At 57.1% G+C, this 20,304-nt stretch overlaps 1 protein-coding gene across 1 annotated transcript in view; it reads right to left on the bottom strand.

Annotated features, from left to right (window-relative positions):
- RIPK4 (receptor interacting serine/threonine kinase 4) overlaps positions 1-19,454 on the bottom strand; it is a 28,160-nt gene extending 8,706 nt beyond the window's left edge. Inside the window, exons 1-4 of the mRNA XM_041735271.1 lie at positions 19,221-19,454; positions 7,663-7,954; positions 2,497-2,645; positions 943-992 (exon numbers count right to left, since the gene is read on the bottom strand). Coding sequence (XP_041591205.1) covers positions 943-992; positions 2,497-2,645; positions 7,663-7,954; positions 19,221-19,402 — 673 coding nt within the window. The 5' untranslated portion in view covers positions 19,403-19,454. The remainder of the gene's footprint in view (positions 1-942; positions 993-2,496; positions 2,646-7,662; positions 7,955-19,220) is intronic.
- Positions 19,455-20,304: the final 850 nt, after the last annotated feature.

Raw genomic sequence — 20,304 nt, 5'->3', positions numbered from 1 at the left:
AAGGAGGAGGAGGAGGAGGAGGAGGAGGGGCCAGGGAGACCAACAACACAGACACAGACCCACGCTGGCTCCCACTCGGAGCCTCAACCAGAAGGGGATCCCTGACCTGGGGCCACGCGCCAACTCTGCTCTGAATTTTCAGATTTTTCTGATCAAACCACAGAATAGCGTGAATGACCCACACATGCCTGTAGAGGTCAAGGCGTTGGCACTTTGAGGACAGACGTCAGGACAGCGGGTGTGTGAAGGAGGAAGAGACGTCACAGCCCTCGAGCGGGGTGCTGGTGACCTGGGTGCCCAGAGCTGTGCCAAAATCCACCCGGATTTTGGAGAACGGTTGCACAGCCATGTGCATGTGCATCACACCACTGAGCCGTATGCTTTAAAATGGAGAAGATGGTCCATTTCATATTTTACCATATTTAAATTAAAAAAAAAAAAGAATTGGCTGGAAATATCCACAGTTGGCAAATCCAAAAAAGGGGAAAGGAGCCAGGTAGTCGTCAGGGGCTGGGGTGGGGGTAAGGGGGAGGAACTGCTGCGTGGGCCTGGGGTTTCCTTGCAGGGGGATGAGAATGTGCTGGTACCAGGCAGTGGTAGCGACTATACGACGGCCGATGCACTTGATGCCACCGAATTATACACTTTAAATGGACACGAGGGTTCATTTCATGTCGTGTATAAGATCACAAACATGCAAGAATTAGCTGGCACCTAAGGAAAGAAATCCACTGAACAGACCCCTTCAGAACGCCGCTTTTCTTGTGCGTGAATGACGCTGCAAGGGGCTCTGTGGGGACCACCCGCAGGATGGTCCCGTCAGCTTCACGGCCCAGAGCCACCGTGGGAACACAGATCGCAGGCACAGCTTGGACCCCAGATACTGCCCTCCCTTGCTCCGGGACACACGGATGCTCGACCCTCAAGCACAAGCCCACTCACCTGCAAATGGCTTCTTCTGGGTCAGCACACCCCAGATCACGATGGCAAAGCTGGAAGGAAAATGGGCCAGGTTAGTGTCTGTGAGCCTCACCCTCCAACAAAGCCGGACGCTCTCCCACACAGCAACAAGCTTGAAGAAAACCAGGGCCTTCCAAAGAAGGGGCGCGAGGGGGCGAGGGGACCCCTAGATGTTTTTTGTGGATTTGTTAAACGGGCGCTGCTCATGGGGAGCACATCAGGGAGGTAGCTGAGATGTCACAAACAGACATGACCCTGCTGCCCGGGCTCGTGCAAGCTCAGACAGCACCGGGGGGAGTGGGGGTGGGGAAGGGGAAGGATCGCCCCTCTGCTGCCGGACCCCAGCTCACGGGGAGAAGCGCCTGCGTGCTGGCAGGTGCAGGGCCCCCCGCTCCGGCGGGCTGCGTGCTTGCTCGCTGAGATGCCCCAGAAGGCCGGGCAGAGGACACGCGGGCCGGGCCGGTCCAGCCGACCTTCCCGGGGCCCTTATAGGGTTGTTGGAAATTACACGTTCACTTTCTTTTCTCTCTCTCTCTTTCTCTGTAGTGTATAGAGTTACTTTGAAGACACCCTAGAAAAGCATAATCTAATACATTAAAAAAAAACAAAAAACAAAACCAGGAGCCCAAACACTGAGCTGCCCCCGCATGGAGTGGAGAGCGGCTACCGACAGAGACGCAAGACTTCTCCGTTGAAAATGTACTGAAGTCTGCAAGTTCAAAAGTGGAAGCTCTCAGCTCCAAAACAAACACAGGAGTGACCTTATTCTCCTCCGCAAGCCCTACAAGCCGTGACTGGCCTCCAAAGTGCCACCCGGCAGGGACGGACAGCTCAGAGCCCAGCTGAGCGCACGCACAACGGTCACTGTCAAACCAGTCTGCCAGGCCGCCAGGCGCTGCGGGTCACAGTCATCATGCATAAGAGCCACAATGAGGGGCTTAGGTGCACACCCCCCCTACCCTCCACCCTCCTCTCTTCTCCTCCAACAGGTCTGTGTGATTAAGACTTTTGCAATTCGGAAAAGGCAGGCACCAATGACTTGGGGATTATTCTTGAGCACAAAAATCCCGCTGACACTCATTTGAGAACGGCTCCTGGCATGTCTGCGCTCCTCGGTCACACATAAGAGACATCTGGAGGCCTAAGCAGCTGGGCTGGAGGGGCCTGGGTCAGGAGCCCACGTCCACCCACGTAGAGAGACATGGAGCACTTAGAGCAGCAGGCTCCTGCAGCGGACGAGCTATGAAAATCCCAATTTCATAAAAAACCCCGGAGTCCTTCCAGCACAGGGCTGCCAGCCTGGTCCCATCACTGTGTCTGACGGGCCCCAACCACTGCCATTCTCCACCCGCGGCTGGCCGCGCTCGCAGGGGACAACTGCCTCGTGCACCCGGGGTGGCCTGCACCTACCAGCTAGAGACCCCAAGCCCTTTCATCTGGACCGAACCTCATCCCTGACGGCACCACTCGGAGCACGGAGAATCAAGGTGCAGAGCCCCTGCGCGGCCCGCACGCACGCCTGTCACTCTCACACACCTGTACACGTCGTGCTTGGTGTCGAAGAGCCGGCTCTTCTCCCGGATGCGCTCTGGAGGGAGGTAGGCGATGGTGCCAAACAGGCCGTCCATGCTGAGGTCATGGGAGTGGGACAGCCCGTTGCACTTGGCCAGCCCAAAATCGGAAATCTGCAACACAGCAATCACACGGGGCTCAGCGGGCTTCCTGGGGCCTCGCCCGCTGACGCACAGCGAGTGAGGGCTGCCTTCCAGAAGCTGGAGCAACACCTCCCCTCTGCCGTGTTGCACGGCTCCGTCCCAACCCTGCTGTGCAGCCACATCCGGGGACCTGCACCCGAGAGCCGGGTCCTGTGCTCCTCGGGGTGGAGGGGGGGTACGCAGGGAGGCACAGCCCGGGGCCACAGGGAGCCTGCTGGGCAGGGGAAAGATGACGCTCCGAGGAAGGAATTCGCCGGGAGAAGTTTTACAATCTCAGTCCTGGCAGGTGGCACCTCAGCCCTGGGGACGGCCCGAGTCGGCCCGAAGGGGAAAAGTGATCCTCGGAGTCTACAGGTTTTCAGATGACACATGAAAAGTGAGGCCCGGTGCTAAGGGTTATGCTGTGGCCCAGCCGGGGAGGCGGGCAAGCGGCAGCAGGTTCTTTAAAGGGAAATATGCCTCCAGACGCCCTTTAAAGCAAACAAAACACACACCGCGCAACCTCGAGGGGGATCTGCCTTCCACCTGGGACGGTGGTGATAAACAGGCACTGGCTGCTCCTTCGCCGAACACCAGGCACCCCCACGAGGTGTGCGTCACACCTCCTCCGTGTGCGGGGCCCACCCACCTGCAGGAGCACCTGGACCCCAGCTCCGCAGGCCCCACAGCTCTGCCTCCTGCTTGCCTCTGGCCCGATGGGTCCGGAAAGCTCTCGAAGCTCACCGAGCCCCATGGTGAGGGAGGGAAAGGCATCACAGCACCCCCCACCAGCTGCTCCCCAGCTCTGGGGTCAATTGGGATCCTCAGAAGCTGGAGGAAGGGCTGTGTGTAGGCTTAGGCCACGCTCTGGGGCCGTAAGCGTCCCGGGAACCACGGGGAAAAACTCCTTTATGTTCTCTTTCAAGGCTTAGGTATCATTTTGACTCCAGGGCTGCTCCTCAAACCAAGGATGGAGGGACAGGGACCCGGGCTGAGTGGGGCTGCCTTCTGGGCTCCCTGTGCCCTCGAGGGGAGCCCACAGGCTGATGTCCTCACTGCTGACACAGGGAGACTTTATGACTGTGACCCGGTCCTTGCAGGGCTCTCCGGCCACGGCTGCAGGGAGCTGGTGGGACAAAGCCCACAGGACGGGCCCGGGCCTCCCTCGCTGCAGCGGGCCGGCCAGGACGGCACAGGTCACACCAGGAGGGCCGGCCTGGCCGTTCCCGGGCCCCCAGCTGCTCGCGCTGCCGTCTGGCATCACCCGGCCCTGCAGATCCACGAGCGGCTCGGGGCCGGGACAGAGCCATGCGTGGCACCCCGCCAACAAGTCGATGAGGGCAAGTGTTTCTGTCCAAACTCAGCAGCTTCAAACTTTGAGGTCGAGGAAGTGGAGACCGACTGGGGGACGGGGGTCTCACCCCACACCTCCCACCCGCTCACAGCCTTTCCCTTCATGTCTGCTGTTTGCAGGTGCAGCCAGCTGGCTCAAAATGTGGGGGAAAGGGGGATCCCTGGGTGGCTCAGCAATTGAGCGTCTGCCTTTGGCCCAGGGCATGACCCCGGGGTCCTGGGATCGAGTCCCGCATTGGGCTCCCTGCTTCTCCCTCTGCCTGTGTCTCTGCCTCTCTCTCTGTGTCTCTCATGAATAAATAAATAAAATCTTTAAAAAAAAAAAAAACGTGGAGAAAAAAAAGAGCTTGAATTCCACATAAAAGCTACGGCATCAAAATGCAAATCCGAAATCCAAATTCTCTGGTGGCCTCTGACCCTCCGCCCCGCCGGGTTTCTCCTCCTGCCCTTTCCCACTTGTCCTGCCCTGATCTGGACACTGCGGCCCTGGCAGTCCCAGCGGATACGGCGCACACAGCAGATGCCCTGGAATCTGCAAACACGCTTTCGCGTTCAGCATCCGCCTCAGTACGGTGCTCACAGGTGCCCCCGGGGTCATGGGTCCCTTCACCTTCCAGGCCCAGCTAGACAAGACCAAGGAAGGGCCCAGGCCTGGCCACAGAACAGGGTCCCTCTGGATCCAGCCTGGTCTGGGCGAACTGGACCAGAAGCAGCCTGAGATTTTAAACTAAACCATTTTGAGGGTGGTGTGGGGTGGGGGCACCTGGCTGCTCAGCGGATGGAGTATAGGACTCTTGATCTCCATCATGAGTTCAAGCCCCAGGCTGGGTGTGGTGTCTATTTAAAAAAAAAAAAAAAATACAGCAACAATAAACTAAGCTCCTTTTCACCTTGAAATGGGCTTTTACTCCATTGGTATTTAACTTAGTTAATACTGACATCAAGTATTGCTTTATTATTAAGTCTCTTTGATACACTTTGCAAAGTAGGGGGTTGCTCTGAGATTCTGAGCTCCACTCACCCTTGCTGCGTACAGAGAGGGAGTCCTGAGGGGCCCAAGGGACTTAGGATCTCATTGCAAGATCCCAGATTACAGTTTCGTTGCTCCAAACAACCGCAGACTGCACAGCGGCCGGGAATCCAGAGGCCAAGCAATCAGCACGGAGCTTCCAGCCAACTTGGACCCAGCACTGCCCTCCACACCCCGTCTCTGAGAATAAGGAAATGTGCGATGGAAGTATGTTCTCTGTTTGTTTGGGGTCACAGAAAAGGGCCCCACCAGGGCCTTTGAGGGCGCTGGGGGTGTCACTGCGCTTCCCGTCTATCGAGACCGGTCCCTGGGCTTCAGCACAGCCCCCTCCTCAGCCGCCCCAGGCTCCTTGAGACCCACTGGGTTCTTCACCAGGAATCTTCACCCGTTTCCTAAAACTGCCATGAGCGCCAGGGCCGCAGGGCCGGGTGTGCGTAAGGAGAGGGAGCTCAGAGCCAAAGCGGGATGAGCCACCGAGAAAGCAAGTCCCCAGCGTGTCACGCGGCACTCGCTTCCCTAGTGAGCAAATAGTGAGTGTCTACTGTGGATCTAGCACGCGAGATGCTCCCTGGATGGAGGGCAATGTCCCCGGTGTGCAAAACACGGCTATCTGGCCACGAAGCACCAACACCGATGGCCCCAGTGGCACTTCATCGTCACCTTTGGCCCCTCCCAACAACACAGAGATACGACCCCCACCCTCCAGGTGATGGAGCCGGGGGTGGGGCTGTGCCCTAATATCCACATCCGTCGTGCACACCCACCAGCGGCCCTCCCTCAGAACGGTGTGTTCCCAGCAGCCTCTAGCACTACAGCTTTCCAGCACCCCCTCCGCTAGTCTAGCTCAGCCTCCTGCTCTTCCTCCCGCTAAGAAATCTAGAATTTTCCACGACTCTTCTGTCTGTGGGCCCCCCCCACCTCCTGATAGCTGCAAAGCCTGATCCTCCCCGAAGAACCCAGTCCCACCCAGCAGCACCCCCACCGGCAGCTGGAGTGACTCCTCCCCCACCCCACCCATGGGTGGCCTGCAGGACACCTGCCCCCCGATGCCTCTCCCACCCTCATGTGACACCCCTGTGCCACCTACTGTGTTTGCGAGCATCTTGTGCCCAGCACAGAACCCGGATGTCCCCTCAGCTGGGTGACCTACGGCTGGGCCACCCTGGCCGCTGGTTTCACCCCTGAGCCGCAGCTTAGCAGGAACCAGGCCACCACCCAGGGGCCCTCATCCGCAGGCGGGACCTCTAGCACCCACAGGGTCTGCTGTTGCCACCTCTTCCTTGTGTATATTCAAGCCCGAGCTTAAAAGCTTCCCTCTTCACTTAGTGCCCAGAGGACCGCAAACTCCTCAACAACCCTGTAGCATCGGTGGGGGCAGCAGGTCCACGCGGGAAGCCAAACACCAGCCGGGAAAAAACTGGGGACCCCATGGCACTGCGGTGCCAGGAGAGGACTCCCATCTGCCCGCTACGACCTGATTTCTGGGCGACACCCATTCAAGGGACATTTGCAGTCAGGGTCCAACGTGGAAATCGGTCTCCCCGTCGGCCTCAGGTTGGCCGGGCCTGCTGCTGAGCTGGGGCACGAGGAGCTGCCTGCAGGTGTGTGTCACCTGGTTGCACCTCTCCTTCCGGACAGAGCCCGGGGGGCTGGGGAGGGCTGAACTCAGGCCCCTCCTAACCCTCACCCAGCAGGGGAGGGGGTCCCTCGAGTGCTGTGCAACCATCTGGGAACAGCCAAGTGTCGGAGCACCAGGTGCGTCCCTTCCCGGCCCCCACGGGGGGAAAGGACTCAGGGCACTGCTTGTGGGTCCTTCTCACTCCCTCCTGGGCTGGGTGGGGGGAAGGGAGGTGGCAAGGGCATCCTGCCCTGGGCCTCCCCAGCGAGCGTGTATGTGCCTCACATGGAGAAAACCCATGACATGTGTCCCACACACACCAGTGTCAACCACGGGACCCAGGACACGAAGGCAGTCCAAAGGAGAGACTTATTCAAAGAAATACAAACCGGACAATCTTACTATTTATAATTCCACATGGCTGGTGCTTGGTTTTTAGCTATTATTCCTCATGCTTTTCTGTTTTATAAACTTATCCCCCCCCCAAAAAAAAGAAAAGGAGCAGATCTCAGAGGCCTCACATGGTGAGGACAGAATGAGCCCTTCGGAGCCTCTTTCCGTGGAGCCTCCGTCTTGGAACATCCGCCTGTCCCACCACCGCCATGCCCAAGACCACCGATGGGGACGCAGCCATAACCATGGGGCCCGAGGCCCCCCAGGGACAGCCCACCCACCACCCACCCACGCGGTCTGACTCCCAAGCGGATTTCCTGCGACATCCAGCAAGACCGGGATCCGCAAACCCGTAAGCTCTTTTGTTCCCAGGGTGCCCCGAATTTAGACTCCTGCTCCGGGATCTAGAGGAGTGAGCCGTGCGCGTAAAGGTCCATGTCCCAGCGACACGCTCCGTGGGGCTTCTCCCGACCCCAACAAGCCTGGGGGTCGCTGGAGCCCTTAAGCTGAAGGAGGCCTTGGCTTCGAGTGCCTTCCCCCAAGAACCGTCCCCTGTCCGCCCTGCGCCACCCCGGCCGCCTGGACCCCCGCATGTGGTGCCGGGCGAGCCCCACCTTGACGTGGTAGTGGGCGTCCAGCAAGATGTTCGCGGGCTTGAGGTCCAGGTGGAGGAGAGGCGGGGCCATGCAGTGCAGGAAGTTCATGCCCACGGCCGTCTCGTGGATGATGCGGAAGCGCAGATCCCACGGCAGCGGCTCGGATGCCAGCAGCTTCTCCAGCGAGCCCGTCTCCATGTACTCCATGACCAGGCCCACGGGCTCCTGGCAAATGCCGTACACGGGCAGGATATAGCGGAACTTGGCCATCTCCATCTTCTTGGCTTCTTCCAGAAGCTCCACACGCTCCCTGAAAAAGTTGGGAGACATGAGATGTGGGCGGGGCTCAGCCAGGCAATGACACAAAGCACCACAACCAGGGGCCACCGGAGAAAACCACCCCCACGCACTCGCATGATCCTATTTGGGGTCTCTCCAGGTCAGCAGCCCTACAGCTAACCAGACACTTCTGTGCACCCTGGGTCTGTTTGTTTTTTTTAAAAGATTTTATTTATTTATTCATGAGAGACACACAGAGAGAGGCAGAGACACTGGCAGAGGGAGAAGCAGGCTCCCTGTAGGGACGTGGGACTCAATCCCAAATCTCCAGGATCACGCCCTGGGCTGGGGGCAGATGCTCAACCGCTGAGCCACCCAGGTGCCCCCACCCTGGGTTATCATATGCAGGGAGGAGAGAAATCCTAATCATCATCTGAAAACCCAGGAGCATCCATAAGCCACTGCCCTCTGGGGTCCTCGAGTGACACTGGCGACCCCGTTCTCCTGGGACGAGGGAGGAGAGAAGTCTCTGTGTGATGGACGCTGTAACAAAGCATCTGTCCGAAGAACCCCGGTCACCTTCTTCGTGAAGGCCGACGCTCCATCTGGCCCAGGTGTCCCTGAGCCCAGCCCACACGTACGTACGTTGGCGAATGTCAGCCGGCGAGGCCGGAGTCTGCAGGCTGCTGCCCGCCTTCTTCTAACCATTAGTTTAGTTGTAGTAAAATGTACATAACATGGGACCCCCGGGTGGCTCAGCGGTTAGCGTCTGCCTTTGGCCCAGGGCATGATCCTGGGGTCCTGGGATCAAGTCTTGCATCGGGTTCCCTGCCGGGAGCCTGCTTCTCCATCAGCCTGTGTCTCTGCCTCTCTTTCTCTCTGTCTCTCATGAATAAATAAATAAAATCTTTTAAAAAATATACATAACAGAGTTTTTATCTTAACCATCAGTAAGCATAAAATTCTAAGGCATCGCGTGCACTCCTGGGGCTGTACGACCATCCCCACACTCTACACCCAAACCTCGTCCATCGCCCCAACAGGGACTCTGTCCCCGCTCAACTGGAGCCCCTTCCTCTCACTCACTCACCCCTGGGCTACCTGCCGTCTGCATGAACGTGTCTACGCACCTCACATAGGTACAATCACCCAGTGTGTGTCCTTCCGTGACTGGCTTCTCTCTGACTCAGCAGCTCAGCATAACGTGTTTGTGATTTAGCCGTGTTGAAGTGTGTGTGCAACCTCATTCCTTTTTGTGGCTGAGTGATATTCCATTGTATGAACACGTCGCATCTTAGGTACCCAGTCATCTGAGGAGGGCCACCCGGGCTGTTGCCCCCTTTGGGCTACTGTGAATGATGCTGAACATCTGTGCACACTGGTGCACAAATATCCGTCCACGTCCCTGTTTTTGACCCTTTGGGCTGGACACCCAGGACTAGGATGGCTGGTCACGTGCTAGTTCTATGTCCAGCGTTTTCAGAAACACCAACCACTGTGCACAGCCCACCCTTGGTTCCTTTGTTCAGGCCGCATGACCTGACGGCTTTCCCACTCAACACAGAGACCAGCCGCCGTGGCACAGAGGCTACAGCCTGCGGGGCTGTCCACAGGTGACGCGCCGACCCTGGTCCAAGGTCACAGCCTGGTGCAGCCGCGGACTCACAGGTTAGCATCCCTGTATCCTGGTCTGTGTTAGCCTCGTGGGGCAAAAGTCCCAGCGTGCATCCAGGAAAGAGGGCTGAGTCGCATAAGAACGGGGCCTGACCAGGTGCCATTTGGGTCAGTGGTTGTCAAAACCAGACAATGTCAAAAGCATCCAGAAAGCTGGCTGAGATGAAGACTCCCGGGCCCCGTACCCATGTGGGCAACAGGTGCTCCAGCAGGATCTCAGCCCCTCTGCCCATACATCCAACCACTGTGGTTGGGAGTCTCAGGTGAGCACAGGCCAAGTAGCTGTACAGTGGGGGTCTCGGGGAGAGGATCCCTGAGTGTGGATCAGTGATTCTCACATAGGGGCAGCTGTGCCCTCAGGGACCCTGAGCAGCGTCTGGGATGTGTTGGGCATCACGTCTCGGGGCTGCTCCTGGCATCCGGTGGGTAGAGGCCAGGGATGTTGCTCAGCATCCCACAACACATACGAGAGCTCCCAAGGCAAAGAATTATGCAGCCCCAAATGTGAATAGCACCAAGTCTGAGAACCCCAGGTATAGAGTGAGCTAGGTGCATCTCAGTCAAATTTAAAATAAACCACTACAGTCTGGGAATTGCCCACTTAAGTACTCCCAGCATATATTTTTAAAAGATTTTATTTATTTATTCATGAGAGAGACACAGAGAGAGGTAGAGACACAGTCAGAGGGAAAAAGCAGGCTCCCTGTGGGGAGCCCGATGCAGGACTCGATCCCAGGACCCTGGCGTCACGTACTGAGCCAAAGGCAGAGACGCTCAACCACTGAGCCACCCAGGTGGCCCCTCCCAACATTTATATTAATTTTACTCTATTTCTATGGTCAACTAATATTCAACAAGGAAGCCACAAGCACCCAATACGGACAGGGCAGTCTTCTTGATAAACGGTGCTTGGAAAACTGGAGAAACACAGGCAGGACAATGATGCAACCCTGTCTCACATCACTCACAAAAATTAACTCAAAATGGATCAAAATCTTAAAAATAAGATCTGCCACAGTAAAACTAGAAGAAAACATTGGAAGAAGCTCATTATTATCCATCTTGGTGATGATCTTTTGGACACGATACCAAAAGCACCACCAACAAAAGCCGAAATCAGCTAACGGGACTACATTCAACTGCAAAGCTTCTGCACAGCAAAGGAAACAAGGAACAAAATAAAAGCCTACAGGATGGGAGAACAATTCTGCAAACCACATAATGGATAAGAGCTTAATATCCGAGGTAGGTAACCAATGAACACAACTTGGGACCCTTGGGTGGCTCAGTGGTTGAGCATCTACCTTTGGCTCAGGTCGTGATCCCGGGGTCCTGAGATGGAGTCCCCATCGGGCCCCCTGCAGGGAGCCTGCTTCTCCCTCTGCCTGTGTCTCTGCCTCTCTCTGCGTGTCTCTCAGGTCCGTGATCCGGGGTCTGGGATGGAATTCCCCATCGGGCCCCCTGCAGGGAGCCTGCTTCTCCCTCTGCCTGTGTCTCTGCCTCTCTCTGCGTGTCTCTCACGAATTCAAAAAAAAAAAAAAAAGAACACAACCTAAAGAAAAAAATCTGATTTAAAAATGGGCAGGAGAACTAAATAGACATTTGTCCAAAGAGGACATCATAATGGTCAACAGGCACATGAGAAGATGCTAAAAATTGTGAAAATTGCCAGCCATCAGGGAACTGCAAATGCAAACCTCAATGAGCTCTCACCTCACACCTGTCGGAAGGGCTAACATCAAGAAGAGAAAAATGGGCTGGCGAGGCCGCGGGGAGGAAAGGGCAATCCTTATGCGCTCTTGGTGGGAATGTAAACTGACTCAACCACGATGGGAAACAAAATGAGCGTTCCTCCAAAAAGTTAAAATAGAACTGTCATGCAAGGCAGCAATCCTCCATCAGGGTATAGTATACCCAAAGGCCACGGAAACAACATTTCCAGAAAATCGCTGCGCACCCGTGTTTATCACAGCGTTATTCACAATAGCCAAGGTACGGAAACAACCCCAATGCCCATCAATGGATGAGTGGATTAAAAAAAAAAAAAAGTGTGGAACGTACACACAATGGACAATTATTCAGCCGTGAGAAAGGAGGATATCCTAGCAGTGGCAACAACAGAGATGGGCCTCGAGGACACTGGGCTCAGTGAGGTAAGCCAGATGGAGAAAGTACTGTACGGTCCCGTTTTTGTCTAAAAAAGAATTAAATGGTGGTGACCCCAGGGAAGGAGGATAGGGAGGTAAGACTGAGGTCGTTTAAGGGCACAAACTTGTAACAAGAGCTGACACAGCCACACGCAGTCGAATAAATGTGTAGTTTATTCTACACAGACAGTAAGTCCGCGCTATGAGAAATATCCGCCCAATGGCACCACATCGCAATATAGAAACAGATCAGAGTTACACACCGTAAAGGTGCACAATGTCAAACTTATCCAATGGAAAAAAAAAAGTGAATCTGTTTTTTCCTGGAGAATGGGTTCCAGGTGCATGCAGGGGAACATGCTTTCTAACCAACCCCTAAAGGAAGGGTCCAGAACTGCAGGCCAGACATGCCCTACTGCAGCTGGGGACTGAGCTGAGATCCAGCATCTGCATGCTGCATGCAGGCAGCAGGCTGGGGTGGCCTCAGGGACTCCCCCAAAAATGCAGGTTCCAGTACAGGCGGTCCTGCCCAGAACCCTTCTGCAGGGGCTCTTCTGGAGCTCGCATGTTCCTGCACCTGCGCTTGTTTGCTAGCCTGATGCGGAGTCAACACTGTACCAACCAAACAAGTCCATCTCTTACAGACCTCGGCTCCGAGACCTCAGGCCGCCACGCGTCCCGTACACGTACGGAAGCACTTCCCAGGGAGGAGGGCCCGCTGGCAAAGAGGAACCTCAGATTACACTGTTCATCAGACCGCAGCACCCAAACTCCACCTGCATGGAGCACCTCTGCCCCAGCTCTTAGCCACAGCTCTAGGTGGGGCGGGGCGGGGCGGGGTGGGGGGGGAGAACAGGGCAGAGGCAGGGCACATTCTAAAGAAGAATCAATGAGACTTGATGATTGATAGGGATGGAGGAGAGAGAGGTAGCAAGGATGCCCCCATCTCCAGTGGGAGTCAGCGGGCGGCTCCTCACCTGTGCTGGGGGGGAACACCTCAAAGAAGGTGGAGAATTTGTTGTGGGGGTGGGTTTTTGGTTGGGTATTTTTGTTGTTGTTGTTGTTTTTGGTTTTTTTGAGAATTTGGTTTTGAACAAACTCAAGGAGCAAAGACTCCCAACTGGCCTCAGGAGCAAGTGAAACATGTATCAGGAATGAAGAATGAAATTATTATAAAGCAAACCTGAGGGGATCCCTGGGTGGCTCAGCGGTTTAGCACCTGCCTTTGGCCCAGGATGCGATCCTGGAGTCCCGGGATCAAGTCCCGCATCGGGCTCCCTGCATGGAGCCTGCTTCTCCCTCTGCCTGTGTCTCTGCCTCTCTCTCCCCCTATGTCTATCATGAATAAATAAATAAAATCTTAAAAAAAAAAAAAGGCAGCAAACCTGAGCTTGGCATGGCTTTGCTTTCTGAGCCCTCTGGTTACATGGCCCCTGAATGGAAAGCAAAATGCCCACCAGAGTGCAATGGTGCCTGTGGGGTGGTCCCTACAGGGGCGGGGGGTGCCGAGGAGCTGCTCCCTCCCTCCGGTGGAAACTGTAGCCACAGGTTCTGGTGCCAGCCCAGGGCAGCCAGCCCCTCCCACACAGAGGCAGACACCCCCCCCCCCCCCCCCCCCCCCCCCCCCACCCCCGCGCCTGGTCTCCAGGGGCATCTAAGGGAGGGAGCGGCTGGATGCCAGCATGGAGCATCATGAAAAGAGAAGACCGGTCATTTAAAAGAGAGAGAAAAACGATCCCCCTGGGCTCTTCTTGTCTTCTGTCCTCCTCCTGGGAAGACCTAATTATCTGCACTAAACCAGGACAACCAGCACTTCTAACACTCCCCACTACCACTGGCTACCGCTTCTAACAGGATTCACGCCTAAGCTCTGGCAAGTGGACGCAGCACCAGCACCGGCGGCCGCTTCTGTTTCCTGTTTGGTGACGAATCAGTGTTAGAACTTGTCTGTTCCTACCCCTTTTATTTTCCTTTAATAAAGGCTTGTCCCCCCCGGGCCTCCCCGTGTGTGTCCTCAGAGGGCACTGCGTCCACGGGCCCCTGTGTCCCGCCCCCGGGATGTGCAGAGGCCCACCTGCAGCGGGCAAGGCTCGGGGACTACAGGCTGGACGGTGACGAGGGAGGGTCACCTTCCTGCCCGAGACCCCCTGAGATGAGGCCTCCACCCCAAGCCTGACAGATAACAAATGCGGATTCTGAGAACAAAGCCAATTACATCAAGGCGCAGTTTCTCATTAACTGGAAGCTCCGAGCTACTCGGCAAATAAAATGTTTTCTTCCATTTGCCCAAAGGGCACAATGCAGAAAACCAGGGTGACTTCTGATTGTGGAGCTCATTAGAGACTTCACAGCCTGGTTGGCAGCAGATCACTCACTCCTGCTTCCCCACGGCCCCGGGGAGTTCAGCAGGTTCACAGCTCCCCCTGCCGCAGGCCCTTCCCACTGAATAGAGACCCCCAAGTACCTGAATTCAAAAAAAAAAAAAGTCAAAAAGGGCTCCCAGCGCTGGCTTGCTCCCAAATGCTGATCACAGCTTGAATGTTCCAGGAGCCCCGAGCCCTCTGTGAAGGAACACCAGGCGGGCTTTGCACAACTGACCACACAGGTAAGGACATTTCATCAAGGAAAACCAGCTGGCCTGGAAAATAAGTCTGTTTCCAAAGACAAATGTTCTTCAGGGGACCCCAGCCGTCACCACACGTCCCCGGGGCAACGAAGGGGGTCCCGGGGCAGCCCCAGGGAGGTCTGAGGGCACAAGGAGAGGACACTCCTTGCAGGGGTCTGGGGAGTGGGGCTGACCGGAGCCCCCTAAGCTCTAGCACTGGTTCTGCTCAGAAGCACTGGCACAAAAATGCTTTACTATCTACTCAGGTCTCAGCCCAAATTCAAATGACCCCAACCTCTCAGCTTTTCTTTATTTGCCCCAGGGACACCCCCACCCCCAAACTTAGCCCCAGCAGGAGCCATGGGCTTAGGGAAGCTACACCCCTAGCCCAGCTGGCTAACCCTGGAGGCATGTGCAATGCAACGCACCTGAAATCAGGCCTCTCAGGGAGCCACCAGACAGGGCGCTCCTCACACAGAAAGAAACCACCAGTTGTTTTTTTGTCAACAGCAATTATTTATTTTAAATACGCTTTCCCTCCAAGCTGTGTTTCTGGCTTCCGTGGACGACGGAGAAACTCTAGATCCAGGGCTGGGTGCACTAGTGCTCCCGGAGGAGCCAGGCCCGTGGGACTTCAGCCTCCGCCTCCACCTCCACCTCCACCCGGGTCACCGTCCGCACCAGCAAATCCCTTTCCCGGGATGTCAGGAGTCAAGTTCGAGGCCCCCCGAATCCCCTGGCACCAGCCTCCGTTAAAGCATCCCAAGAATTGTGATGCACTAACAGTATCTAAAACCAGGCACCGTTCAGCAGGGCTGGCGTCACCCTTCCCTCCTGTGATCATTTCAAAACCGGCCCCTTTTCTTCGCCACTTGAGGCAGGAATGGACAAAGCGCCCCCATCCCCAGGACCTCTTCTTGGTCCTCCATGGAAAAGCTCTGGGCATTACCAGGGCCAAGCTGGGGTTCAATGTGTCCAATACCCTTTTTCTCAATAGAACTTATATTAACTTCATTTTTTTTTCCTCATTTAGGGCATCTGGACAGGGGGAAATACCAGAAATAGCATCAGACCATTTCTAAAAAGCCAGGGGCTCTCCTCACAGTTCAATCAGAAATTCCAAAGACAGGTCGTGGGGGAGGGACACCAAGGCTTCTCTTTCTGGAGCCATTTACTGGGGAAAAGAGGAAGGAATGGGACAAAATGGTTTTGGTCTTTTAAAAAACAAAAAAATATATATTTTATTTATTTATTCATGAGAGACACAGAGAGAAAGAGGCAGAGACACAGGCAGAGGGAGAAGCAGGGTCCCTTCGGGGAGCCCGATGCAGGACTCGATCCCAAGACCCCGGGATCATGCCCTGGGGCATGATCAGACGCTCAACCGCTCAGCCACCCAGGCCACCAGGTAGTGGGATCTCTTGATGGCAGGGGAGCAGTCACTGCAGGAGGAGAGGAAGGACGGGGTGTGGTGAAAGGGGGCCAGGACCCAGGAGCCAGCTTTGGGAAAGGCAGCAGAGAAAATGGGTGCTTTAATCATGTGTTAGCTGGTGCCTCTGGGCTAGGCCTTCCCATGGCGCAGGGGCCGGAGTCAGCTCCCAGGGAGCCTCCGAGGGTTCCCACACTGCTATTTTTAAAACTGACAAGAAACGGGCTTGTCAGATTGTCAGCTCTGTAGCTGCAAACCCGGGGTTTGCTCGGGCTCGTCCGGGCTAGCCAGTGCCGATGGCGCATTAGCTGCCGGGGCCAGCACCCGGGCCGGGCGCTCTGTTATTCAGGGCTTCCTCTTAGCCCAAGGGAGGGGTGTGGGCTGAAAAATGGGGCCTTTGGGGTCACTTGTGCTCGTCTAAATAGTAACCTGTCCATCCCTGAATTCCACCCGAGCCCTCGTGACCCCCTAATCAGGGTGAGCCAGGGAGACCACCCATCTCCCCAAAGCCACCAGACATGCCCATAAGGAGTGGGAAACACAGATCAATAGGGTATCACTTGTGAAATCCCTGAAGACCCCCTTGGAAGCTCCTCTGGCAGGTGCTTCTCTGCCCCCGCGGACCCTCGAGGGTTGTCTGGGGCCCCTGACCTCCCCTGCACAGAAGTCCATGCCCACAGGCCTGAGGCAGCCTGCTGCTCCGAGGGGCGTGGGGCGGGTGCTGGGGTGGCCCCAGCAGGGGTGAGGGCTGCACCCAGAACCCCATGAAAATCCTATTCCCCACTTCAAGGGACATCTTGCAAATAGCAGGGTGGGGATGGGAGGCAGTTCATCAAAAGAGGAGAGGCCGACCTGCCAAAATTTGGCAGGACACGTCACACAGCCACCATTTCGAGGCCTAGACGCAACTCTGCAGGCCTGAGCACACCCGGCTCCTGCAGCACCACTGCGGGAGGGGATGCAAATTCCTGCCCAGAACCTGGAGCTGAGGCGGGGAGCCGGCTGCACCGAGAGCAGGCCTCAGCCATCTCCTCAGTCGGAGGAATCCGCCACTGCTGCAAATACAGAAGAACTCCAGCCTGCCCTACCGGGCCGGCAGAGTGCAAGAGGTGAATCTCTTCCTGTTGGGCGATGCTGACCTCGGCCTGGCCGCCCAGGACATGCCACCACCTGCCCGCTTCGGGCCGGGCAGGAAAGGCTTCCAGTTAAAAGACAAAACACTTTTCACCCAGGCTCTGCAATATCCTCAGTGATCCGCCTCAAGTGGAGAAACCCTACCTCCAGCTGGGCCACCCAGGGAACGAGGGCCTGGTGGCTGGAAATCACAGATTCTGCGGATGCAGGCTGATGAGTCAGCCCGGGGACGGGCTTGTGTACTTTTTGTTTGCTCTCCCGACACAAGAAGCCACAAGAAGCCGGTGTGAAAAGCACTGCCGATGAATAAAGCTCGCTTTCATGAGCAGATTCCCTGTCAGTCACATGTCCCCAAGAGCACAAAAAGGCCTCTAGGGCGAGGGTCTTGCCTTTCAGGCTCTAACCCTGGGCTGCTATTCAAAGTGGTTTGGATTTTATCAAAATAACCACAGCGCCCCTCCCGGCCTGAGAAGTTCCCAGGCTCCCCAGCAAAGAAGGGAGGAGGGCCTTGCACACCACCTCACCTCTGTTGGTGCTATTTTTCCGGCACTTGTCACCACTCTACGGAGGTTTCCCAGGAACGCTGGGTTTGAGGCTTAGAGCAAGGAGCCCCCACGGGCTGCACTGTCTAAGCTCCTAGGCCGGGACACAAACACAGCGCAGCGAGCACCCAGGGCCCATTTGCTACTGTAGGGTGCCGCCGAAAGCACTGCAATCCTTCTACCTTAGTCCTGGGGACCCAAACAGCCCCGAGAAAAGAGAGCATTGCCGCCAACCAGCCCACCGGTTCCGAGGCCCCAACATTCAACAAGCCAAGGATTAAAAACCAGGTGTCTGAAACAGCAAAGGCTATGTGGGGTTTAAAAGGAGGCGTTTGGGATCCCTGGGTGGCTCAGGGGTTTAGCGTCTGCCTTCAGCCCAGGGCGTGATCCTGGAGTCCCAGGTTGGGCTCCCTGCATGGAGCCTGCTTTTTCCCTCCTCCTGTGTCTCTGCTTCTCTCTCTCTCTCTGCATTTCTCATAAATAAATAAAATATAATAAAGTAAGTGTAGCCCCGATGGCCCAGCAGTTTGGTGCTGCCTTCGGCCCGGGATGTGATCCTGGAGACCTTGGGATCGAGTCCCATGTCGGGCTCCCTGCATGGAGCCTGCTTCTCCCTCTGCCTGTCTCTGCCTCCTGCCTCTCTCTCTTTCTGTGTCTGTCATGAATAAATAAAATCTTTAAAAATATATATATAATAAAGTAAAAGGAGGCGTTTGGGGGTCACCTGGGTGGCTCAGTGGTTGAGCGACTACCTTCAGCTCAGGTCAGGTTGTGATGGGTGGGGGTCCTGGGATCAAGTCTCACATGCGGGGGAGGGAGCCTACATCTGCCTCCTGCCTCTCTCACGAATAAATAAAATCCTAAATAAATAAACAAGCTGATTTCCTTACGGCTGTGCGATCGCGGCTGACTCTGTAAGGAAGGGCAATCTCCACAGAGAATATTAACAGACACGACTTCCACCGCCCGCCCGTGTAGAAAGCGAACTTTCACCAAATGAGCATTTGAATGGGCTCCGCCGGAGCTTACACGGAAATGACTAAAATGCAAACGTAAAAGGTGGAACAACAAAAGAGCTGCTGCTCCACACCTGCTTCTCCCACCTCCACCCCCCCAAAATGATGCACAGATCTCAATGCAGCGACTGGGTTCAAGTGGTGGTGGAGGGGGCGGGGAGGGCTCCCCGTGCTCTCCAATCGCGATTAATCTGAGCACCCCTGTTCTGGGGCAGCCGCTCTGCTGTGGCTTTGGGACCGGGGCGCGGGGGCGCGGGGGGTCACAGGGCAGGCCCCTCCCCGGAGGCTCCGGCTGCAGCGTGTGGCCAGGAGGAGCTGGGGGCCCGCGACCCCCGGGCCCAGCCCGAGCCCGCGGCGCCGGGGAAGCCCGGCCAAGCCACGCCAGGGCTTCCGACCGAAATAATTACCGTCTTACACCAATTTGTGCTCCGGCGTAAATTACTAAGTGAGTCGAGCGGAGCCCAACTCGCTCACAAAGCCCGGATCCCCACACGGCAATTTTTCTAAGCCGAGCGCAGACCGCAGCCCAGGGAGCAGCCCCCGGGGCGCCCCGCAAGGGTGACCCCCGGCGCGACCCCTCGGGGGATGTGCCCGGGGGCCCCGGAGGTGGCCCGGCCTCCGCGGACCCGGCCGGGGGCGCCCCGCTCGCCCTCCGCGCGCACCTGCGGCGACCCAGGTGGCGAGGGGACCCCCCTGCGCTGCACCCCCGCGGGGCCCGCCCGCCCCAGCGCCCCCGCCCGGGCGGCTCACCTGTCGTCGACGTGCAGGCTGGGCGAGCACTTGATGGCGAGCCACGTCTTCCAGTGCACATGGCGCACCTTGTACACCTGCCCGAAGCCGCCCGAGCCCACCTTCTCCCAGCCCGCGAACTCGCCCGCCTCGAAGGTGCGCAGCAGCCCCAAGGCCCACGGGCGCCCGCTCTCGCCCTCCATCGCGCGCGTCTCGCAGCCGCCCCGCGCCGCCGCGGCCGCCCAGGTGCCCAGGTGTGCGCCCCGCCCGCTGACGCCACTTCCGCCGCCCGCCGGCCCCGCCCCCCCGCGCCCGACCCACCCCCACCCCCCACCCCCCACCCCCACCCGGGCCGGCCCGGGGCCCCCGCGGGAGTCCCCGGGGCGCGCGTGGGGTCCCCGCGTTCCGCGCGGGGCGCGCGCACCTGCTGGCCGGACCGGGCAGGTGCGTGGGCTCAGGTGGCAGGAGAGTCCTGCGCGGTGGTAAGAAGCGGGCGGCTGGGGCCGGTTCCCCCGCGGCCACCACCACAGGGCACAGCTTTGCCAAAAAATGGGAAAAGGTAGCCAAACCCCCCCCCCCATCCCCCGGAGACTGACCTTCCCACCGGCCACGGATCCTGCCGGGAGGTCCCCGGGCTCACCTCTTCTCTCATCAGGGGGCCTTCAGCTCTGCACCTGCGGAAGCTCCCGGACCTGCCACCGCTGTCCAGATGGAGAACTGGTCCACCACCGAAGGACCCCTCCTGCACCCCTCTTTAGAGCTGAACCCCCCGAGCCCTGGCCATCACGCGTCTTTTTCCTCTATTTCTAAAATGGTGTTATTTCGAAATATGTTAGGTGTTTGCACACAGGAATCACACAGCGAGGGATCTTTTGCAACTGGATTTTTTTTTTTTTATTAAGATTTGATTTATTCATGAGAGACACACAGACAGACAGAGGCAGGGACACAGACAGAGGGAGAAGGCTTCCCTGCAAGGAGCCTGATGCAGGACTGGATCTGGGGACGCTGGGGTCACACCCTGAGCAGAAGGCAGATAGATGCACAGCCCCTGAGCCACCCAAGTGCCCCTGGAACTCGCTTTTTTTTTTTTTTTCACGAAGCA

This window comes from Vulpes lagopus, chromosome 20 (assembly GCF_018345385.1).
Source record: "Vulpes lagopus strain Blue_001 chromosome 20, ASM1834538v1, whole genome shotgun sequence".
Taxonomy (NCBI): Eukaryota; Metazoa; Chordata; class Mammalia; order Carnivora; family Canidae; genus Vulpes; species Vulpes lagopus.
Note: the sequence above shows the minus strand (reverse complement) of the source record. Positions and strands in the feature narration are given on the sequence as shown.